Raw genomic sequence first — 26,009 nt, 5'->3', positions numbered from 1 at the left:
CTCAAGAGTCCCTTAACATTCCACAGAAATTTAAGGATTTTTTTTTTTGTATTTCTGCAAAAAATGCCATTGGGATTTGATAGGAACTACACTGAATCTGCAGATCACTTTGAGTAGTATGCGCATTTTAACAATATTAAGTCTTCCAATCTGTAATTATGGGATATCTCTCCATTTATTTCTATCTTCTCTGAATTCTTTTTTGTCATGTTTTATATTTTTCAATCTCCTTGGTTGAGCTTATTCCTAAATATTTTATCCTTTTTGATGCTATAGTAAATGGGACTGTTTTCATAGTTTCCTTCTCAGTTTGGTCACTGTTAGTGTATAGAAATGCAACTAATTTTTGACTGTTGATTTTGTATCCTGCAACTTTGTTGAATTCAGTTCGAACAGGTATATTTTGGGTTTTTTGGTGGAATCTTTAGTGTTTTCTACATAAAAGATCATGTCATCTGCAAACAGATTATTTTACTTCTTCCTTTCCAATCTTTTTTTTCCTCCTTGTCTAATTGCTCTGCCTAGAACTTCCAGTACTATGCTGAACAGCAGTGGTGACAGTGGGCATCCTTGCCTTGTTCTTGACCTTAGAGGAAGAGCTTTCAAGTCTTTCCACATTGAGTATGATGTTCACTGTGGGCTTTTCATATATGGCTTTTATTATGTTGAGGAAGCTTTCTTTTATTCCTAGTTTGCTGAGTGTTTTTATCATGAAATGGTGTTGAATTTTGTCAAATGTTTTTGTCAAGTTTTTTCTGCATCGATTGAGATGATTATGTGGTTTTTGTCCTTCATTTTGTTAATGTGGTATATTACAATGATTTACTTTTGTATGTTGAACCAGCCTTACATTCCAGCTATGAATCCCACTTGGTCTGGTGTATGATCATTCTAACGTGCTGGTGAATTCAGTTTGCTAGTATTTTGTTTAGGGTTTTTGCATCAATATTCATCAGGAATACTGGTATGCAGTTTTCTGGGGTTTTTTTGTTTCATTTTGTCTTGTCTTATTGTGTCCTTGTGTAGTTTTGGGATCAGTAATGCTAGCCTTACAGAATGAGTTTAGGAATATTCTTTCTTCAATTCTTTGTAAGAGTTTGAAAAGGATTGGTGTTAATTCTTCTTTAAATGTTTGGTAGGATTCTCCAGTGAAGCCATAGGGTCCTAGGCTTTTCTTTGTTGGGATATTTTTCATTGCCGCTTCAATCTCCTCACTAGTTATAAGTCTGTTCAGATTTCTTATTTCTCCATGATTCAGTCTTGGTAGGTTATGTGTTTCTAAGAATTTATCCACGTCTATGTTATCCAATTTGTTGGCACAGTAGTGTCTTATAATCTTTTTAATTTCTGTGACATCAGTTATAATGTCTCCTCTTTCATTGCTAATTTTAGCTATTTGAGTCTTCCCTCTTTTTTTCTTAGTCTAGCTAAGGATTTGTCAACTTTGTTGATCTTTTCAAAAAACCAACTCTTGGTCTCGTGATTTTTTTTTTTTTAAAGATTTATTGATTGATTGATTGATTGATTGCTATGTTGGGTCTTCGTTTCTGTGCTAGGGCTCTCTCTAGTTGCGGCAAGCAGGGGCCACTCTTCATCGCGGTGCGCGGGCCTCTCACTATCGTGGCCTCTCTTGTTGCGGAGCACAGGCTCCAGACGCACAGGCTCAGTAGTTGTGGCTCACGGGCCTAGTTGCTCCGCGGCATGTGGGATCTTCCCAGACCAGGGCTCGAACCCGTGTCCCCTGCAGTAGCAGGCAGACTCTCAACCACTGTGCCACCAGGGAATCCCCGGTCTCGTGATTTTTTTGGACTGTTTTTCTATTTTCTATTTCATTTATCTCTGCTCTAATCTTTATTTCCTTCCTTCTGCTGACTTTGGGTTTAGTTTGTTTTTCTTTTTTTAGTTTCTTGAGGTATAAGATTAGGTTGTTGATCTGAGATCTTTCTTCTTTTTTAATGTAAGCATTTACTCCTATAAACTTCCCTCTTCTGCTGCATCCTGTAAGTTTTGGTATATTGTGTTTTTATTTTCATTTGTCTTCAGATATTTTCTAAATTCCCTTGTGATTTCTTCTTTGACTCATTGGTTGTTTAAGAATGTATTGTTTAATTTCCACATGTTTGTGGATTTTCCTGTTTTCCTCCTGTTACTGATTTCTAGTTTCATCACATTGTGATCAGAGAAGATACTTTATAATGATTTTAATCTTAAATTAAGACTTGTTTTGTAGCCTAACATGTGCTCTGTCTTGGAGAATGTTCTGTGTGTTCTGAGAAGAATGTGTATTCTGCTTTGTTGGGTGCAGTATTCTATATATATCTGTTAGGTCCAATTGGCATATAGTGTTGTTTAAGTCCTTTGCTTCCCCTTATTGACCGTCTGTCTGGCTGTTCTATCCATAACCAAAAGTGGGGTATGGAAGTCTACTACTATTATTATGTTGCTGTCTATTTCTCCCGTTAGTTCTGTCAATGACTGCATTATATATTTGGGAAAGAATTTAAAAATTTAAAGTAATAATACAAAAAGCCTGGAGTCAAAATACTTTCCCTATAAAAATGACTGGCTATAGTAAGGAATAAAAAGATAGAAGGATATATACAAAATTATACATTTGGTGGTTTTTATTAACTTCACTGTATTTTTTTCTGTACTTTATAGATGTTTAATAGTGAACAGGAGTTCTCTTAGCAATTATAAAACAAAAAAGTTTTTTTTTAAAAGAGCTATGCAAAGTACTCTATTATAAACTAATTCATGAGCTAATGACTTTTTCATATTGTTTGAGGTTTTATAAATTATAGAAGACTAAGATATAAGACAAATAACACTTAATTTTTGTTTAAATTTTTTGTTTAAGAATAAATAACTTCATCTCAGATTAGTAGGATTTCAATATTAAAAGCTTTCAATATCAGGCTTGCCTGAACAATCCTGGCAAATCAGGAAAGAGCTGAGTCCTCTTATTTTCCATACTTTCTCCCCCAATTTAAATATGATTAATTTGATTAATTACAGAACAAAAGGCAATCAAAATATCAAAGTAATTTACTCTCAGTTTTTCACATATTTTTGTATGAAAGCATCATTCAACTACCATTCCTACTATTGGTGGACCTGACATCAAACTAGTTAAGAAATAAACCTTAACACATTTTTGGAAACTTTTTCACTACCAGTTTAATCCTTTGGTATGTCTTGAGCCTTATATTTATTTTGTAGAAATGACTGAAATTGATCTCATTTTCTGGTTTAAAAATATTTCTAGTTGATTTTTATATGCATAACCAATTCAACTTTTCAGGCTAAATAGAATAGTTTTTAATTGTTATAGTCATTGTTGGCAAAATGGTTAAATTGAATGTGTGAATAATCATGGCCAGATTTTTATTCAGAAGTATACTATTTTAAAAAATGAAATTTTAATAAATATACTAAGACAATAAAATGCATTATGTGGAGATTTTACACTTAAGTCTGAGAGAAAGTCATTTAATAACCACAAGCAATATTTAAATATAACTTACTAAGAGTAGAAAATTTTTATAGACATAAATTTGTTTAGATTTCAAATCCTAAGACTACATGATGTCTTTTACTTTTCATAAACTCTAACAAACAAGTGGGCATGTTTCAATTTAACAGAACTTGTTAAAGACTGGAAATACTTAATAACCAAAGAAAATGTATATTAAGCCTCCTGGAGAGCAAATATTAGTTAACACTTACTGGACATAGTAGAGAAACCCTCAGGCTGGTTGTAGCTATTTCACTGTCTGGATCCGCAGTCAATTTCTCTTTAACTGACATTCATCAAAGAGAAAACAAACAAACAGAAGAAGTTTATTAAAGATACATCACTGATGCAACATAAGAAAAAGAATGAGGAACTTAAAAAAAAAGAACAAAAAAATAATCTGCTCAATTATTTTCCAATCAATTGAAAGAAAAGATAAAAACAATTATAAGGTTCATAATCTCTACAATAAGCAAAGGAAGGAAAACAATTGTATATCTATAGACTGATTACATTTCCTGTAAGTCTCCTATTTCTCACCCACAAAACAAAAACTGCATTGCACTAACACAAAGGAAATTTATATAGCAGGTTAATATATTCAGCTGATGGCAGACCATCTTCCTTTTATAACTCTAAGATACTGGATAAAGATTTTCTTTCTTTTAAACTATGACAATATTATTTTAAAAGAAACTAATAAAAAACAACTATAAAACTAACATGTATAAGTTTTTACAATGCTCACATAATGCAAACATTTATTGTAAACACATTAATTCTTATTTCAAATTATAAAAGGAAAAAAGTTCAACTGATTTTTTTACCATATGATTATTTGAGTTTTATATTTATTTATCCATAACCTAATTAATTATGCTACCTTGGGCAAGTCAGTCCTCCTCTCTGAGCTTAATTTTACTTCTTGGAAGATAACAACCTACACTAGAGAATCTCTACATCTTCTCAGTTCAAATTTCCTATGGTTCTTAAGAGAGGAGGCACTGGTAATTTTACTTTTAAAGCTGTTCTGTTACTCTCTGTCAGTCTAACATAACAAGGACCTTTATACTTCTCATCTGAAAACCTGAGACATCTGTTACTTCTGAAAACCTCAGAACTTTAATTAAACTTCAGCACAGAAGTGAGACTGGAAATGCCTAAATGTAATATTTCAATAATTTTAGAAGCTGTTCCACAATAACTTTAAAGTCTATATGTGTAAGGGGGCACAAGTGGAGTAGTTGTGGAGTCAATCATAGAATTTCAGAGCTGAGGCACAATTGAATGTGACAGGAAGGAAGGGAGAGAGGGAGGGAGGGAGGGAGGAAGGAAAGAAAGATACAAGAAAATGGAAAGGGGAAAAGTACTTGGGTAAGGAAGAATAATTCCAGATGTCTGTTGAACTGGTAACTATTTATAAGAACTAAGAATTCTGGGCTTCCCTAGTGGCACAGTGGTTAAGAATCTGCCTACCAATGCAGGGGACATGGGTTCAAGCCCTGGTCCGGGAAGATCCCACATGCCGCAGAGCAACTAAGCCCGTGCGCCACAACTACTGAGCCCGCGCTCTAGAGCCTGTGAACCACAACTACTGAGCCCACGCTCTAGAGCCTGTGAACCACAACTACTGAGCCCGTGTGCCACAACTACTGAAGCCCACACGCCTGGAGCCCGTGCTCCACAACAAGAGAAGCCACCGCAATGAGAAGGCCGCGCACCACAACAAAGAGTAGCCCCCGCACGCCGCAACTAGAAAAAGCCCGTGCGCAGCAACGAAGACCCAACACAGTCAAAAATAAATAAAATAAATTAAAAATAAATAAAAGAACTAAAAAAAAAAAAATTGAAAAATAAATCCCTGCATTCAAAAAAAAAGAATTAAGAATTCTGCCTTTATTAAATTTGATGATCACAGAGTCTGAAATTTTTTGAGATGGTCCAAATCTTAGATATTCTATTCAACTGCCTCCATAAACTAGTGGATATCAACTAAGATGCACATCAGAACTACCTATAGAGCTTTCTAACTTATACTGCCCACTGAACCAAAATGCGGAAGGGGGACACTAATAAGTAGTTTTTAAAAAGCTCCAGATGTGATTCTGATGACAGACTAAAAAGTCATTTTATGGCCTGGAAATTCAAAAATTTTACAGTCTGTATAACTCATAGGCTGTCTATCACATCTAAAAAGGCACACAATCCATGAGTTTTAGTTTGGAAAATATAGTTATCATATCATTTATGCTAACTAATATTATATGTAAATTATGAAAAGTATGCTTTTGCCATTATAGACCCAATCTTACTCCAACCTTTCTTATAAAGATACATTTAACGAACAGTATCTTTTTAAAGGTGACAAACAATTGCCATACGAAACAAACATGTAAATAGAATTCTAATGTGATTACTAACCATTCTGCATGTCTTCACCAACCACTCCCTAACACCCACCATGCACACAGCAATGGGAACAGTAACTGACTTTAATCTATTTAAACTTCGAGTTAAATGAAGCAATATGATAGATAATATCAGCCTTATGCAAAACAAAGTTCAGTGTTAGTACTTTGAAAAAAAAATGAAAAAGGAAAGGTAACCTGAGGTAGTGGTTCAGAGCACAGGATCTAAAGCCAGCCTAGGCTGTAATTCAGCCTTAGTCATTTAACTTTTCCGTGCCTCAGTTTCCTCATCTTGTAAATGGGAATAATAACAGTACCTCATGGCATTGTTTTAAGGATTAAATGAGTTAATACAAATAAAATGCTTTAAAATAACCTAACATTATACTAAACATTAGTTATCGCAACTTAAAATAAAATGTGACTTGTATGTTTATTTTCTCTCAGAGGTCAAAGAATTTTCTGAAATTATTTCAGAATTAGCTTATCAAATTTCTATTAAAAAAAAAAAAAGCTTCGCTTTTCACCTTTGCCATTATAGACTCAATCAATTCTTTCCTGTAAAGATACTTTTTAATACTTTAGGATCTTGATTGAATTTAACCTACAGATCAACTTGGAGAGAACTGACATTTCTCCAATAACAATACTGAGTGTTCTGATCCATTAACATGATGTATCTCTTCATTATTCAGGTCTTATTTTAATTACTCTCACCAATGTTTTATATTTTTCAGCATACAAATCGTGCACATATTTTGTGTAACATATTCCTAAGTATTTCATGTTTTTTAAATTCTTATTATTTGAATTTCAATTTCCAGTTGTTTACAGCTAGTAGAAATACAATTTTTATAAACTGACCGTGTATTCTGCAACCGTGCTAAATTCACACATTGGCTTTAGTAGCTTTTTTGTAGATTTTTTGGGATGTTTTCTATACAAAGAAGTCATCTTCAAATAAAGACAATAATTATTGTTCATTTCTAATCTGTATGCTTCTTTTTTCTTGCCTTATTGTGCTGACTAGGATCTTAAGAGCAATGCTGAATAGAGGCATTAAGAAAGATATTCTTGCCTTATTCTCAGTCTTAGGGATGAAGTTTTTTACCATTAAATATGATGTTAGCTAAAGGCTTTTTGTAAATACCCTTTATTACATTGAAGCAGCCCCCTTCTCTCTATTTTGCTGAGTTTTATCATGAATGGATATTGAATTTGACCAACTGCTTTTTCTGAATCTATGGAAATGATCACATGATTTTTTCTTTTTTAGTTTGCTGAGATGAGAAGGTGTATTATATATTGATAGATTTTTGAATGTTGTATGAACCTAACATTCCTGGAACAAACTCTATTTGATCCCTATGTATTACCTTTTAATATACTGTATTTAGTCAAAACAATTCTGAAAAAGAAAAATAAAGTTGGAGGACTACCTGATTTCAAGAATTACTATCAAGCTTTAGTAATGAAGACTGTGTTATTGGTATAAGGATAGATAAGTAGGTCAATGGAAGATAATGGAGTCCAGAAATAAATTCATACATCTATGGTCAATTGGTTTTTTTTTTTTTTTTTTAAAAGATGACAGGTTTTGGTTTTTGTTTTTAACTTTGGGTTTATTTATTTAATTTATTTATTTATTTATGGCCGTGCTGGGTCCCTGCTTCTGTGCGAGGGCCCTCTCCAGTTGCGGCAAGTGGGGGCCACTCCTCATCGCGGTGCGCGGGCCTCTCACTATCGCGGCCTCTCTTGTTGCGGAGCACAGGCTCCAGACGCGCAGGCTCAGCAATTGTGGCTCACGGGCCTAGTTGCTCCGCAGCATGTGGGATCTTCCCAGACCAGGGCTCGAACCCATGTCCCCTGCATTGGCAGGCAGACCCTCAACCACTGCGCCACCAGGGAAGCCCTCAATTGGTTTTTTACAAAGGTGTCAAGGTAATTAAATGGAGGAAAAATTAGTATTTTTGACAAATGTTATGGAACTGGGTATCTGTATGGGGAGAAAATGAACCTCTAAAGCTTACTTTGCATCATACACAAAAATTCATTTAAAATAAATTGTAGACCTAAATCTAAGAATAAAACAATAAAACTTCTAGAAGTAAAACGTTTGTGACCTTGGGGTGGACAAAGATTTCATAGTATGCAAAAAGCACAAACTATAAAAGAAATGGAGGGAAAAGTTGAATAGACATTTCATCAAAGAAGCTATAAGGATGGCAAATAAGCACATGAAAAGATGCTTAACATCATTAGTCATCAGAAAAGTTCATATTAAAACCACAATGACATATCACCTACACAGTGACCAGAATAACTAAAATCAAAGCAGCCTGACAATATCAACTGCTAGAGAGAATGGGGAAAAAACTCTAAATCTCAAATCTTGTTGGTGGGAATGCAAAAATGGAATATGCACTTTATAAGAAACTGCCAACCTCTTTTCTATACATTTATCGTGTGACCCAGCAATCCTAGTCCTGAGTATTTACCCAAGAGAAATGAAAACGTATGTCCACAAAACTGATATTCATATGCAAACTGCAAATGTTTTAGCAGCTTTATTCATGATAACGAAAAACTGGAAGCAATCTAAACGTCCATCAACTGATAAATGGATAACCAAATTACAGTACAGATAAATGGAACACTACTCAATAATAAAGAAGAGCAAACTACATGAATGAACCTAAAAGCATTATACTATGTGAAAGAAGCCAGAAACAAAAGGCTACATGCTGTGGGATTTCAAGTTCTGGAAAAGAAAAAACCACTGAGACAGAAATCACATCAATGGTTATAAGAACTGGGGGAAGGAGATGAGGCAGAATGCAAAGGGCCACAGGGGAACTTTCTGGGGTGAAGAATGTTACATATTTTGATTGTGGCATTTAGTTCATGATTGCATACACCTGTCAAACTCATCAAACTGTACACTTAAACAGGTGAATTTTTACTGCTTGTAAACTATACTTGAATAAACACAACCAAAATAAAAAAAAGAAGAAAGGTGGGGGGGGATCACTATGTTAAATTTCATAAGAAAGTGAAAAATAAAAATAAGACATCAATATTCATCCTGCTGCATCAACCAACACCGGGTAAGTCTTTCAGGAGTTCAGGTTTTCTTGTGTCACTGTGAGCGCAGCCGTAACAGTATTTCACTATATGACCTACAATACAGCTAGCCACACTTAAAATTAATCTTTGAAAATCCCTGTTGTCATGTGCTATGAGAGTTAGCCACTAGTCACATGTGGCTATATTTAAATTTAATTAAATTTAAAATTCAGTTCCTCAGTTGCACTACCACATTTCAAGTACTCAACAGACACATAGTACTAGTGGCTATCACACGGGATAGTGCAGATATAGAACATTTCCATCACCACAGAGTGTTCTATTAGTGCTGTTCCAGGTTTTCAAAAAAATTTCTATCCTTTTTAGAATTTTAAGGCTGGAAACAATTGAACATATTAAGTGCAATACTTCATTTTATAAGCAAGAAAACAGAGGCACAGAGATGTGATCTTTTACTCAAGATCTCTTTTCATCAGTTTACTTAACAAAAGTCTGAGGATCTACTGTGTGCCAGGCCCTGAGCTAAGCACTAGGAATTCACAGAAAGATAAGATTAAGTTCCTGCCCAAAGGAACTCATAGTCTAGTAGAGAGCAAAGATACTTCTCTAATGTGCTGTAATGGAAACTAGCTGAAAGTCAATGCATCAACTCTGGGGGTTCTGAGATGCCTCCTGGAAAAGGTGAAACATGAAGGATAACTAGAATTTAGGCAAAGTAGGTAACAGGGAAGTGTGAGGCACAGAGAACAATATGGGCAAAGCACTGAAGAAAAGAAAAGAATTCATTATTTTTGGAGTAAAAAGAATGAGAAGAAGAATGAATACAGATGACACTGGAAAGTAATAAGCAGGTGCCACACCATGGAAAGCTATATGTTTAAGTCATGCTAACAAAAGTTGGAGTTTTTATCCCATTGGTGTTAGGAAGCCATGGATTGCAAAGAAATGGTAAGATTAGATCTGTATTAATCACTTAGATTGCTACCAGAAGAGAGATATAAAAAGGGGGGCCAAGAAAGGAGAGGAATATATAATTCAAGAATAGGTTTTTAAAATAAAGGCAGGATATGAGAGCTTAAAAATGAGGTCAGTGATGGTAGGGAGAGAGAGAGCTCGACAGAGTTGAGAAATATTTAGGGTTTATGTCTGATAGAACTTGGTGAGTTCAGTTTTCACTACTTGAATCTGAGGAACCAGTGGTATATTTCAGTGAAGACAGTTAGCTATGTGTATCTACATTTGAAATTCAGGGGAAGGTCTGGAATGAAAATATGTATTTGGGAGTTGGTGCTAATTTAAACCACAAGAGTAAATGTGATTATCTCTAGGGAAAGTATGTATGTCCTTGTAGAGAACAAGGACAAAAACCCAGGGAAAACAAACATTTAGGATACTACCCTTAAGAGAATCCATTGAAGGCAAGTGATTGAGAAGAAATAGAGATGAGAATTTCAAGGAGAAAGCTGTTGGTATGAAATGCAGCAAAAATATCTAAGACATAAACTGAAAAGATAAAACTTTAAATCTGGTAATCAGATTGTCACTTGTGACACCTGCAAGAGCAGTTTCAGTGGAATGATGGGAGTTAAAAGTTCACAATGGGTTGCAGTGAGGAGGTAGAAAGGGAAGTGTAGATGACTCTTTGAAGAAACTAGGATGAGAACAGGAGGAACACAGATCTCTATCTAGAGAGTAGCTTGCTTTTGTATTTTCTAAAGGATGAAAAAGACTCGACAGTGAAGGTTGACAGAAAGAGCCTATAGAGCGGAGGAAGGAACTGAAAATACAGGACAGAGAGCAGATAAGTGAGCAGAGAGGCCTCGTAATACTGTTTCTGAGCATCTCCATCTGTATGTCTCATAGACATCTCAAATACCAAAAGTCCAAGAGTGCACTCTGATCTTGCGCCTGCAACCGGATCTTTTCAACACTGTTTCCCATTTCAGTAAATGGTACTACCATGTAAGCTGGTGCCTAGTAAGTAAGGAACCTAGAACTCCTCCTTCACTTCTTTTTCTTCACTCCCCACACGTAGTCACCACTTCTCCCCTTTAACACCTCTCAAACCATCAACTTCTCTCTATTTCCATCATCATTACTTTAGTTCAAGACATCATCATCTCTTATCTGCACAACAGGTTCCTAACTGGCCTCACTACATCAGCCTAGCTCCCCTTCAATTCAGTCTTCTAAGTGAACATTTTATTGCCCATATCTGATCGTACCACTCTGCTTAAAAATCCTTTAAGGGTTTTTTATCATCTGTCTTCGTATCATCTATATCAACTCACCCCATGGCTATCTCTCTGGCCACTTTCCTCCTTTGTTCTCTCCACTCCAACTCTACTGGCCTTGTCTCTTGGCATATTCTCCTCCCATCTTGGGGCTTAACTCCTCCTCATCCTTATAATCTTGTCTTAAACATCACAGCACCAGAGAGGACTATGTTCTCCTGCTGTTACCTCCAGAGTTCTCCGCCTTTCTTCTTTAAGACACGTCACAACTGTAATTCACTAATGGCCTGTACAATCATTTAATTCTGTCTTTCCCACTGGACTGCAAACTTCTGATGGATGCAGAGACAGTATGTGTTTTGTTTAGTGCTACAGTCTCCTGTGCCTGGAACACAGTAGACTCTTAATACAATTTCTTCAATGAGAAGAATAAATGAATAAAAAAATTAACTTTGGGCAGGAAACGGGACATTTCCTCCTGAGACTGAAGAGAATAAATAAAGATGGGTACAACTGAAGATAAGTTGAAAAGTAGTTATGTGACATTAAGGAAGAAATGGGCAATTTAGAGAAGTCACATCTTACAGCACCAATTTTCTTGCGCTGACAGTGTTGAAAGAGGGGGAATATTGTTTAAGTATGGCCAAGGTTTAAAGTGATTGCTAAAGGGAAAAAGAAGAGGAGACAGGAACTTGACCAAGAATTAGTAAAGGACTGTTTTGTGATAGTGGTGAGGGGACAACTCTACACAAAGACGGAAACCGCAATACAAAAATCTATTAAATCAAACGAATCAGCGTGGATTTCTCTGTGAAAAGTCTAAATACCTCTGACTTTATTTCAAGAATAACGTCTGATTTGACTAATAAAATTTTGCCAGTAGAATTCATTGATAAGATTAAGAATGACTTACAATGAACACATTTGTAGGTAATTTGATTCTACAAAAATATCTGAGAAACCCACCAACATTTTCTTCTGTCAAGTTGTTTCACACAATCTTTTAATTACATAATTAATTTGTTGGGTAAGTTATTTCTTTAGAGATAGCATAAAGGCAAACAATCTGTTCTTTAGTCAATTATGACAAATGTTTTATTGGTAGGATCCAAATTAAAGTTTTGTTGGTTCCCCAAGCCAATAAGATAAGATACAAAGTGCCACAAAAATCCAACCCAATCTGCAACTACTCTCCACCGCCAGGATGTATTAGAGATGAAATAAACAGCTTTTGAATTAAGTAGCTTTTGCTGCTTAACAGTGGCTAACAGTGGTTTGTTCTAGTAAATAAAAAAACTCTAGGCTCACCTTCCCACTCTCCCTCCAGATGGTGCCACGGCTGCAAGCGGAGAAGAGTTTACAGCTTGAGCAAAGACAGCTTGCCTTATTATTATTATGCAACATAACAGCTTCATCAGCTTTCAGCTTTATTTCTTGGTATGACCTTTTCTACACAGGCTCACACAATTCCATAATACCTTCTGACTAAATGAAATTCTAACACTATGTGGCAAATATGAAGATTCTCAGGAGAATGACCAAGAATGGAATGTGAAAAAAGAAAAATTCTTCTCTTGTGTGCTCCTTCAAAGCAGGTGTCTGTCCCTCCTCTTCTTTCAGGATCCCCCACTCATCTCCTTGTCCTTGCCAAAAGGTGCTTCCACTCCCCTAGACCTCAAACCAGACCTCTAGCTCTCCACTGTCTATCAAGGAATGCCTACAGAGGCATTAGCCACTAGTGTGCTCCTCTTGACTCAGAATATTTGCAATTTTAAAAGGACGCTTTTAATACAGAAAAATCCTTCAATGAACTCTTAAGGGTATACTGATATTCAGAGGTAATGGGATCTTTTAATCTGGCATAGAAACAGGTTAGAAAAAGAGATAAAAGCTATGTCGCAAAGGGAAGCAAAAGGAAAGGTGGTCTTACTACCTTAGTTTCTTTCTACCAGAATGTTCCTAACTACAAATCTGATAGTGGGTTTCATTAATCAACTCACATCAAGAATCCTTAAAGGGTAGCTACCGAACCCCCATCTGTAAAAGCTTTGTTCTCCAAGTGCCCATCCCCATCCCCCAAGCCATCTATCTCTCACAAAGAAGAGAATAAAGGAAGAACTTAGTTCACCTCTTTGGAAAGGCCACCAACCTCTGGCCTTAACCCTCAAACACTGAGGCCAGAAGAGTCAATGTGCACCTTACTACCTCTCAAGTTCAACTGGACAAAAGGAACCATCTAGCTATTCCTACCTAAGAACCTAGATTTTGAAGGAGCTTTAGATATCATGTGGTATAAACTTCTTGTTACAGATGAAGAATAAGAGATTCAGACTACGAGTAGACTGACTTTCCAAGGTCACATAACTGGTTAAAAGCAGAACCTACTTCATTATTATATCTACCACCCCACTGACTCTCTTTTTACTTTGTTAATGCAGGGATGTTGTCATCACATGTTCTTGGACATTTTTCCTGGATAAACCTTAAATATAAAATAATTCTTGTAAAATATATGCCAAGATTTCCTTTCCATCTCCTAGAATTCCTGAACATTTATTTATTTTTATGAAGCTTTGGTAAAATATTCTTCTGTATTCATGTACTGACTTTACAAAGTTAATTTTAAGATCAGTAAAATATAAATTATAAAATATACGTCATGACAAAGATATTAAAACTACTCTTTTTTTTTTTTTTTTTGGCCCCGCCACACAATGTGTGGCCTCTTAGTTCCCTGATGAGGGATTGAACCCGTGCCCCCCGCAGTGGAAGCGCAGAGTCTTAACCGCTGGACTGCCAGGGAAGTCCCTAAAACTACTCTTAAGCCTTGAATTACTGTAGCTCACAAAACAAAGTTTTCAGTGTTTTAATCCACTGTGACAAGCTCTAGTTAAAAAAATAAACCCTAAAATTTCTTGAGTTGAGAAAACACTATTCTAACCTTTACCAAAATAGTTCAGCTGCATAAATAAAATAAGGTTATCATACGTACTTAAAGCTCTAGAATGATCCGGATTCCTTATTCCCTTTGCTCGTAACCTCTGAAGAAGAACTGTTGAGGACAACTGTTTTACAAGATATACTGCCATGGAATAGTTCTGGAAAAAAAAAAAAAAAAAAAAGATGTAGAAAGCAAACAACATACGTAAGTAAATAGGTACATCTATTTTAATCCCACAATGATAGGGAAAGAAAATTAACACCTGTTTAAAACACCTACTGTGTGCCAAGCACTATCTTAGGTGTTTTCATGAATGGTAATTCATTTAATCTTAACCAAAAAGCTGCTGAGGTAATCCTATTTTTATGGATGAGGAAAGTGAAGTGTAGAAAAGTAAAAGAACTTGTTCTAATTTTGCAACTTTCAAGAGATAATGCCAGGTCTGTCATGCTTCTGTATTACCTGACTACCGATGCTTGAAGTTAATCAATTTAGGCACTTATGTAAAGAACATTGTTAAAAATAAATATAAACCAAGGCCAGTAAGATGTCAAAGTCATCATAAAACATATTTAGCAGGTAACAGTAGCTATTTAAAAAATTAGACTGGCATCCTAATTTATACCATTTAATTTCTCTCTATGCCTTTAACTAGTTTTGAAAAGACCCTACTTGGGCTATTATCACAACAAGCAGAGGGAATATTAAATATTTTCAAAGAGAAGCTGATGGTTTGGCAAAAGAACAGATGAATATCCATTACCAGCAGAGGGACTACCCAGAGATGGTACTAGGAGAAGGGGGACAAAGAAAATAGTTTATCAACAAGCCAAGGCAAAGTAAAGGGTACATGACTGGATAAGAGGAAGAAAAGAGGGCTGAGGCTTATGAAGGGTAAGAGAGAGATTTAAATGAGAAGGTCCACTTTCCACTTGGTGTTGGAATCAAGAGGAAGGTCAAGAGATTTGGAAAGAAGCAAAAGAAAAAATAATTATTGCCATCTTCTATTTATTAGCTACATACAGTTTTACACGCACTCTTAATATATACTCTCCACTTCATTTAAACCTCAAAGAAGGCCTGTAAGAGATAGGTAGGGCAACTATCTTTCTAAGTAAAGGATTGATGAAATGTAGGCACACAAAAATGCTTTTAATTTTAAATTTTAAAAAATATATGTAATCTGCTCATGATCGTGCACCTGCTTGGTGACAAAGGTGGCACTAGAAATCAAGAGGAAAGTGTAGGGATGTCAGGACAATGGACTAATGGCCAAGGCCAGTGTAGTTCTCTATAGTTCTTGATTTCACATACCATTTGCTTTGACCCTCCTAACCTTCCAATGTACATTCCAACTTTCAGTTACTTTCGCACTTTGGAAAATGCATCCCCCTCTTTTGGCAAGAAGAGAATATATGTACAATACCCTCTGGAAGGCCAAATTTTCATTTAGCGTTCAGAAAGCTATCCATGTTCACATGCTACACATTTTCCAGGAAAAAAATGAAGTATCAAAAAAGCTAATTTGGGAGGGATAAATTAGGAGTCTGGGATTAACATATGCACACTACTATATATAAAATAGATAATCAACAAGGACCTACTGTATAGCACAGGGAACTCTGCTCAATACTCTGTAATAACCTAAATGGGAAAATAAGCTTAAAAAGAATGGATATATGTACATGTATAACTTGAATCACTTTGCTGTACACCTGAAACTAACATTGTAAATCAACTATACTCCAATATAAAATAAAAATTAAACATTTTTTAAAAGCTAATTTACTTTCATTAATAAATCCCATAATTTATTAATGAGGAACAAATAACCTTAAAACTTACCCAAATTTTAGACATACAACATACCAATCTAATATAAAACTAAAAAGTTCCTTTTAGAAAAAAAATCCTTATTCACCTTTATTATTTGATTAATGGTTCAAGTATGATAGAAACTGGAGAAATGCTAATTAACACTGTGAAATAATTATATATACTTACAGCCTGAATCTTCAGAACTAGTAATCACCCTAAGGCTTTATATAAATTTTTAAGGAGAGGTCAAGTAGAAACTACAAGTTCAGTGAAAAGGTATGTTCACTCTAGTTGAAACACGTAACCAGATAAGAAATAAAAAAAAAGGAAGTAAAAAGAAGGTCAGGTATTAACAAACACCACTTGTACCGATAATATGGAATTAAATTTTATATCACATGAAAGAGATTCAGCAGCAACCCCCGCCAAAACTTCACAGTGGTATAATATCTCTCCTAGGTAGATGATATATTGTTCCTGCTAACCCTTCAAAGTACTACTTAACTCCAACTACTGAAATATATTGCATTACACTGATGTTTTTGTCAAATGCTTTTTCAAAGTCTTCAAAATTGTCTATCAAGTTTATAGGACATTTTCTTCACTATTAAGATATAATCTACTCATTAAGTGCCCTTTACACCAGTATCTAAATAACTTCTCTACAAACAATGACAGTTTAATAAATGCTAGATGCAGTGATTACTCTGAGGTAGGATAGGAAGTTACAACATAGTTCACTTATTTCCTTCAAGCACTGTACTAGCTCTTCTTTTTCTCTTATATTACAATTTTTTAAATTGAGCTATAATTGACATATAATATTGTGTAAGTTTAAGGTGTACATGTTGACTGCATAGAGTTATAATATATTGTAAGACGATTACCACCATAGCATTAGCTCTTCCATTTATTTCCTTTCAAGACATAATGCTAACATTTCTCAATGGCAACTAATAATACAGAAATTAATCCCCAAAACAGTAAGAGATCCTACATGAACTATTCAGAGTATCTTCACAAGCTGAATAAAACTAGGATCAAAAACCAATCTAATCAGTTATCTTTTGGGCTTTAGAAAAGAATAACTTTCTTTCAATGTTTTATTTCAAAAAGAAGGTCTCCAACTTGTAGATCATGGTCTACACAAATCTTAACCTGGGAGACCTTCAAATCACTGAAGATTACTGTTTTCTTTCTGAGGTGTGGAAGGCTTCCCATGGAAGAATATTTCCCCCTCTCCTCTAGTGCTATATATCAGCAACTACATTTCCCTCCTCTCCCCCAGTTTGACTTCTTTCATAGTTCACTGTAAACACCCTGGTGTTTATACACTTTTCACACACAGACAAAACCCAAAACATCTGCAATACCCTCTTCAAAAAGGGGGACAAAAACAGGGAGCCCAAGGTACACTAGAAAAAAACATTTAAAAGGATTTTAAAAACCTAATAGTGACATATTGATTAGGTAAAGAAAAAATATATAACCTTGATGGATGTCAAAAAAGGATTTTGACACAATTAAAAGTCCATTTCTCTCAAAGATATACAGTAAAAAAGAGGACCATAGGATTATATTATTGCTATAATTAAGTTCTATCAAAACTTAATAGCCATTATAATAATGTTGTGACACTAGTATTCTCATTAACATAAGGAACAAGTCAAGTATGTCCACTAGCACTCACATTACTTAACATTGTTCTGAAGGTTCTAGACAGCACAAGAGAACAAGAATAAGAAATTATGGCATAAGTATTAGGATTATCATTATTCATATAATGATACATCTCAGACTCAAAACTGCCTATTTGGAAATACCAAGAAACCTACTAAAAAGCTATCAGAACCAATATGTGAATTTATGTACTAAGTAAATATTCAACAATAACTAGCTTTTAAATAAATCAACAAGTACATTTTTTAGAAAATACAACAGAAAAAAGATCTATTTACAAGAGCAGTAATAATAATAAACAACACAAAAATCAATAAAAATATGGAAAACTTCTAAGAAGAAACCTATTAAATTACTGAGGAACATGAAAGAGGATTTGAATAAATGGAGAAACATACAGTTCCTGAAATAAGGACATTAAATACTGTAAACAAGTTAATCCTCTCTAAGTTAATATACACATTTTAAAGCAAGCTCATTTATTCCCAGAAAGATTTGGGGGAATAATGCAGGGGAATATGTCTTACTCCATGCAATTACTTTTTCAACATTTTCACTCTCCTCGAGGCCCCGATTTCTTCTCTCACTCTCAGCAGACCTCTCTCACTTCCTATCTCACAGACTTAAGAGAATTCATCAGATCAGAACTTACCATCTCTCCAGTACCAATCATATACATGCATCCAATCCTTTTATTCCACTAAATAAAGAAGTTGTCCCTCCTAGCTACAATGAGTTACTTAATGAAATTCACTATTGATTATTTTTCTCGTGTATATTTAATTTCTTCCTCCCAAGAAGATACCTGCCATCATCCTTTATACCTGTTTAACACTCTCTCATTAAAGCAAACAAATAACTCTCATCTCAAATTTCCCTCCAGCTCAGCTGTATCTATTTCCAAAGCTACCCTTCTATAACTCACTATCTCCACTGCCTTACCTCTGCCTGGTCACAATCGGGCTTCTCCTCCCACCATCCACCAAAACAGCTCATGCTAAAGTCAACTTTATGTTTCTAATCCAAAAAGTATTTTTTTAGATTTCAACATGCTTGACTTCTCAACATCTGTTCAATACTGCTTACCATCTCCTTTTTTTTTTTTTTAATAAATTTTATTTTATTTTATTTACTTATTATTTTTGGCTGCATTGGGTCTTCGTTGCTACACGCAGGCTTTCTCTAGCTGAGTGGGGGCTACTCTTCATTGCGGTACACGGGCTTCTCATTGCGGTGGCTTCTCTTGTTGTGGGGCACGGGCTCTAGGCACACGGGCCTCAGCATTTGTGGCTCGCAGGCTCTAGAGCACAGGCTCCGTAGTTGTGGTGCACGGGCCCAGTTGCCCCATGGCATGTGGGATTTTCCCGGACCAGGGCTCAAACCCGTGTTCCCTGCATTGGCAGGTAAATTCTTAACCACTGCGCCACCAGGGAAGTCCCTGTCCTTCTTTTTTGAAACTCTTCCCTTGGTTTCTCATACCCACCCCCGGTTCTGCCCCACATCTCTAGTACTATTTCCCCATGTCCTCTGCAGGTTCATTCTCTTCTATCCAGTATTAAAAGTTATAGTTCTTCAAGAATGGTAAGTGTTCAACACTCTCTTCTTTTCACTTGTTACATTTCCCCTAAACAATGTCAGCCTGCTTTTATGGCTCTAGTAACCACCAATATGCAGATGACTCATTTTTTTCTCTAGCCCAAACTTGTCCTCTGAGCCTATATGCCCAACTGCCTCTTCAGCATGTCTCAAAGGCATCTCAAACTCAAAAGCTTCAAACCTGAACTCATGATTGTCTCCATGTAGTCCTCCAATACTCCTTCCTTCAAAGCAAAGCAAAACAAAACGCACCTAAATTCAGTCCTTTTTCAGTGTTTCCTCTATCTCAGTAATATTTTCATTTACCTTGTCACTCAAGCCAGAAACCAAGGAGTCATCCTTGACCTCTCCCTTTCTCTTAGCCCCTATTTCTAATCTATCACTTATTCCTACAGATCCACCTATTTATCTCCATCCCCAGTGCCACCACTCTAGACTAATATACTATTTCTCTCACTAACGCTTCAGCAATAGTAAGAGGTAAGAATGCTAGGCTAAGAAACCATACAGAAAAGTTCAGAACACACACAGGATAAATAAAAGCAAATATATAATAATGGTGGCTTCAGAATTAGCATTTGTTTAGTTAATGGTATTAGAACTGGCTATTTAAAAAATTAAATTTTTATTTCACACTACACATAAATTCACAATGGATTAAATATTTAAAGGTAAAACTAGAAACCTCAAAAGTCAAGAAAAAAATATAAACAAATATTTATGTAAGATTGGGAAGGGCAGACAGACTAAACTTGATGGAGGCTGACTGGAAAGACTATAAAGAAACAAAACTGTGCAACTAGAGATTATCATACTAAGTGAAGTAAGAAAGAGAAAGACCAATGCCATATGACATCACTTATAGGTAGAATCTAATATATGACACAAATGAACCTATCTATGAAACAGAAACAGAATGAGGTACGTAGAGAATAGACTGGTGGTTGCCAAGGGGGAGGGCAATGGAAGAGGGTAGGAGTGGGAGTTTGGAATTAGCAAATGCAAAGTGGTATATATAGGATGAATAAAGAACAAGGTCCTACTGTATCGTACAGGGAACTATATTCAATATCCTGTGATAAACCATAATGGAAAAGAATATGAAAAAGAATGTGTGTGTATATATATGTATATATGTGTGTGTGTGTGTGTGTGTGTATATATACATATGTATATAACTGAGTCACTTTTATGTACCGCAGTAATTAACACAACACTGTAATTCAACTATACTCAATAAAAAATAAATTAAAAAAAAGAAAAACAAAACTGGTTAAGATTTGGCTCTGTAATAATTTAAATCTTCTACACATTAAATAAAAATAAAGGGCAATAAACTAGAAACAAACATTTGCCACATGTAAAAGAGGGTTAAATCAATATATAAAGAACTCAGAAACAACAAAAACAGCAATAGAGAAACAGATATTGATATGATTTTTAAATGTAAATAATCACAAACATAAAATATGTCCAACCTCAATAAGAGGAGTACTAATTAAAACAATGTGGTACCACTATTTACCTATTAAAATTAGTAGAGATCTTAAAGAAAATAAAACTCAATGTTATCCGTCAACAGGCACGTGAATAAACACAAAGTTAGAGAATAAATTTGTACAACATCTTTTGGTAAGGTAATCTGCCAATGTACACAAAATTTCTTTAAATTCTGATGCTCTTTGACTCAGCAATTCCACTTCTGGGAATTTACTCTAAGGAAATTACCATGTATGTATGCAAAGTTAGAGCTACTAGGATGGTCTTCAAAATGTTCTTTGAAATAGTAATGAATCAACCAAATAAATGTTCAACAGCAGGGAACATCATATTGGAATATGATGTAGCCATTCAAAATCATGCAGATGAACATGAAATGACATAGGAAGATGTTTATGAAAACTACTCAGTGAAAGTTATCAGGTTATAAAACACTGTTTAAAACATTTTTTAAATGGGAACATGTTGAAAATTCATTGTGAGACAAAAATAAATCCTTTTGCAACTCATTTTATTTACATACAAGCTCAGGTAGCCATGGAGATTAACCATTCCTTATAATACAAAAATCTGGTAGAAACAAAAATTTACTTACTCTTCCAATTTCTGCAGTCCATGAAACAACAATGGTGTTTGGTACAGTTGTGGACAATCGGACAAGTGAGGTGATATTAATTGGTCGGCTGGGTCGCTTTGGTTCCACACCATTTTTAGTAGGTGGAAGATAACCCTAAGGATGAAATATAATTTATTTCTACTTATTACTTCCACAATCATTTCAACTTCCATTCCTTAAAAAAAAAACCCTACAAACTACATATGAGAAAATATGAGTATTTTCATTTAAAAGTAGAGAAGCAAACATTTGTAAGAGTTTCCTGTATGTTTCTCTAAACAACCATACAGTGTCATAGTAAGCCTGAGAAAAACACTGGTGGCAGAACTTAAAAATCTCTAAACTTTAAGAATCAGGTTGAATTCATAAAGAGCTTGGATAAGTATATAAGGACTATTTTAAAGGTGAACAATAACAGCCCCCACTCCTCTGTTAAAGACACAGCATTCTTCAGATCTCTATTCTACCACAAGCTTCCAGACTTACACGAATACATCTGAGGCTTTGTTGAAACAATCTCGTCTTCCCAAAATTCAGTAAAACACGAAAGCTACCACACCCAACTCCTAGACTATGTCTCCATAGCTAATGTCACAGCTGTTAATTGTACATAGTTGGTGCAAGTGTTTCACTCAGTCACATGAATATATATCCAAAATAAAGATGTTTTCTTAATGAAAAAATATGATTAACAACAGCTGTGATGACTTATTTGCTAGCTATGTTGGCAATGCACTTTTTAAAAAATAGCTTTTGGGACTTACTGGAAGGCTGCAAGGTTTTGTATTCACTTTCACACAAAGATTGGGTGGGAAGTGATCTTCTTGTGGACAACTGGTTTCTGATAAACAAAACCTAAACAATAAATGATAAGTTTAATTACCTTTATTAAAGGATGACACCACATTAATATTTTTGTTCCATAGCTAATCTAAAAGATGGTCAAACTTAATAACAACAGCAAAAAACTACTAAACCTGAATAAATACATGAATAAATGTATTGAAATAGGTTCAAAATAAATAATTCTGTCAATGTAGAGTTTCAGTGGTCACAACTACCAACCTGTAGTTGTCTTCATAATATTTCCAGTCATTTGTTCAAGCATGTTTTTGGGGGGAGGAGGTGGGGAAGTGCTCTGTGGTTGAATAAATTTAAGAAATTTTGAATCAAAAAATTAAATTAAGTTTCCTCCATATAGAACTTCTCAGAGCTAGGCTAACAATAACTGTAACTTTTTAAGAGGGAAATATAAATATATAGTAGTTCCCAAATTTATTTGTCTGTGAAATATTTTTTTGTCTGTTCTCAGCAGACTATACTGAAAATGCTAGAAGTCCATCCCTGGGATCAAGTTCTGTCCACTAAGCCCAGGTACTCCATTATTCCCTGAAAACTGAAGATGCTGAATAATAACATTAATTGTATTATACCCACATGTGTTTAGAATACTATTTTAGAAACTCATGAAAACATTTATTTCTAAATTAAATGCGTTATCTTTTGGGAAAACCAACAACAACTACATAATTTGTTCATTCTCACTCCATTCTTACATAGATCAAGAAATAAATTATTAATTTTCTATTTAAGACAACTGTTCTTGATTATTATACTTCCTTATTCCCAATATACAGCTGAGGCTCATTCCACTTTACAGAATGTTCACAGCACCTTTGAGTTACATGTTAAGAAGAACGCTATCTCTGAATTCTGTGAAATATTCATCATGCACAAACATCTTCTCTCAACATCTTGATCTGCCTGCCATGCAATCTGTGTGAGGGAGTGTCCACAAAATGGGACAATTTTCTATGTAAAATTTTACGGGTACATATAAATATATGGTCATCTTTAAGCAGGGACAATCTATAGCTTCCATTAGATTCTCAAAGGGGTTAGAGATCCATATAAAGGTTGAGAATTACTAATCTACAAAGATTTTCTCAAAATATACTTAGCAAACAGATGTCAAAGCCCAAAAGATCATCTCTAACCCCAGCAGAAGCTTCTATTACAGGCGAGTTCTTTACTTTGCAACAGTAAGAGGATGCCATAAAGTTTTAAATCAATTACTCCAATGCAGAGATAAATTAGAAACGTGAACCTGGCTGCCTGAAGCTACAGAAAAGCAATAATTTATATGACAAGTTGACTCCTATTCAACTAAGTAAAAAGTGAAAATCTAAATCACCCTTACAAACCAAAGAGAAAAAAAGATTTTAAAAATGGGGAACAAGAGCAGAAAGTTTCTATATAGGAGTTCATGGGGCTGGGGAGGGGAAACAGATAAATGAAAACAGATTAGGAATCTAATAGAGAAAATATTGATCCTAATTCTGACCAAATTGTTTTCATGTTTTAGATAAAGACTTACAATTAGGATAGTGGAAGGTATACGCTCCCAACTTAATAACACTGGGATTGCTGTAGGGGGTGAGGAGGGTGGGGATGAAAACAATTTAGTAAAATACAAAGAACCACCTAACAATTACCAAATATAATACAAAATGGTTCTTTATTCATCAAATTCTGGAGATAAATTTGATGGCTAAGCCATTTTTAACCGTCAAGATTCCCTTAGAATCTCTGAATTGATCTTAGAAAGAAAACCTTCCTTTGGAATGTGAACCATACCTCTTTACTGCTTTAAAGAATGCATGCGTACGTTAATACTAAGGATAGTAACTAGATCTTTTGCTTTAGAGCTATGGTTTTCAAACTTTATTTTAGTCTTAGGATACTCTCCTCAAGTGAAAACTAACCCAGAAATCAAACATGTAGAACAGATCAAAGCCACATTACTTTGGTTCAGAGTGTGTGTATATGTGTGTGTCAGGTGGGGGAATTGGGGGGGTTGGGGGAGAGAAGGTGGAATGGTAGCCAAAGGGTAGCCACCAAACACTGGCTCCAAGCAACAGTCTGAAAACCACTGTTTTAAAGGACAAAGTCACATATCAGTATGAACAAAATGTAAACTATTGAGGCAGGGGAGTAAAAAATGTTACAGCAATATATAATTAATTATGAAGGCACCATATTTTAGTCCTTTAATTTATTCAGTCATTATCATAGTCTGCCCCTGACAGAGGAAAAAGTACCTTTTACACAGAAACACCTTTGTCAGTGCCTTCCAAAACCAAGACCTCAACCTCTCCTCTGCTTTCTCAGTTTTCATCACACTATTTTTGAACCTAGATCAGAGTTTTTCACATTATTCCATGAAGCACTGAGCTGGTACTTTCATCTCTTTTCTGATCTCCTAGTGTATTTATAATCTGTACATACAACTTAGTATCTGATTATTGAGACTGGGCTATCTGTTTGACTTATCCTTCCCACTTTATAGGGAAAACAGCTTGTTGAGGAAAACAACTGTCTTGAATTTCCTCTTCTATCCCTATTGCAACAAGAACATTGTGGGACACTTAGGTTTACACAAGGATAGTCACTGAGTAAAAAGAACAGCATAAGATGGTTTATGTAAGCAACAAGAGAGAGACATATTAACATAAAAGATGTCTTAGATATTCTTAGAAGAAATGGGCTAAGAAAAGAAACTGAATATGGGCAGTAGCATGTTGGAAAATTTTCGTTTTCCGAATTGTAAAATTTCGTCTTTACAAATCTATCAAGAGATGTCTCACATGGAATCTAAATTAGAGAGTATTTAAATTAATGGTTTAAAAATACAGGACAAAACAAATTAGACTATTTTGGTTCTTGTTAGTCCATGAGACACTGTAGACTTAACCTAAGTATTAGCTCTTTATCTACAGTAGTTTGCCACTCATGCAGATAAGGTCTTTGCTTTCATAAAACTTGGTACTTCTAAAGAGCTGACCACCATATTTAAACATATCATTAGCTGGAGCTTCTCAACCAACCAAGGGCAACCAAAATAGAGAAATACGGTTAAATATATGGCACATCACTTGCTACATTAAAATCTAACTTTGATAGTAATTAGGATGTATCATAATAGGAAAAGGTTTTCCCTCACCCAAACATCTAAACCCAATACTTTCAATATACTTACTGAAAATTAGGCAGATTTTTTAAATCTTTAAGAAATATTAACTTTTAAACTTTGGATATATACTGTAGTCAACACTGTACCTTAACTGGACCTGCACTGTGAAGTCACATTTGGTCCCAGAAATATCCCTAGGAAAGACAGAGTAAGAACTACAATTATTTTAAAGATATACAGAGGAAAGCTGATTCAAAGACACTGTTACTCCAGAAAGTATTTCAAATTTATCAGAAATATTAACAGTTATTAGGGTAACTAACACTATATTTTCAATACTAATATTTGCATGACAATAATACTCATCCAATACATTGTTTTAAAAAGTCACTTATTATAGACAAAACTGGACTCAAAGGTCAAGCTGCAAGTTACACTCGAAGACAACTTACATGGAACTACTGATTTGCTGCACTTGTTGTGGTGTCAATGCAAATGCAAAACAGGTTTCTCGAAAGCGCTGACTGTTGTCTGATGCTAAAGAAGAAAAGAATTATATTTTTAATTACCTTCAAATTCATCAATATAGAACACATCAGCAAACAAAACAAAACAACCCAGCCATTCACACACCTTTAA

At 34.9% G+C, this 26,009-nt stretch overlaps 1 protein-coding gene across 2 annotated transcripts in view; it reads right to left on the bottom strand.

Annotated features, from left to right (window-relative positions):
* Positions 1 to 26,009, bottom strand: part of PIAS1 (protein inhibitor of activated STAT 1) — a 121,359-nt gene that overhangs the window by 15,862 nt on the left and 79,488 nt on the right. For both annotated transcript variants that reach the window (XM_068554438.1, XM_068554448.1), the window contains exons 3-8: positions 25,823 to 25,907; positions 25,517 to 25,564; positions 22,162 to 22,252; positions 21,377 to 21,511; positions 14,239 to 14,344; positions 3,730 to 3,803 (exon numbers count right to left, since the gene is read on the bottom strand). In XM_068554438.1, the coding sequence (XP_068410539.1) occupies positions 3,730 to 3,803; positions 14,239 to 14,344; positions 21,377 to 21,511; positions 22,162 to 22,252; positions 25,517 to 25,564; positions 25,823 to 25,907 (539 nt within the window). The remainder of the gene's footprint in view (positions 1 to 3,729; positions 3,804 to 14,238; positions 14,345 to 21,376; positions 21,512 to 22,161; positions 22,253 to 25,516; positions 25,565 to 25,822; positions 25,908 to 26,009) is intronic.

Source organism: Eschrichtius robustus, chromosome 1 (assembly GCF_028021215.1).
Source record: "Eschrichtius robustus isolate mEscRob2 chromosome 1, mEscRob2.pri, whole genome shotgun sequence".
NCBI classification, from domain to species: domain Eukaryota; kingdom Metazoa; phylum Chordata; class Mammalia; order Artiodactyla; family Eschrichtiidae; genus Eschrichtius; species Eschrichtius robustus.
The sequence above is the reverse complement of the archived record's forward strand: the minus strand, read 5'-3'. Positions and strand labels throughout refer to the sequence as shown.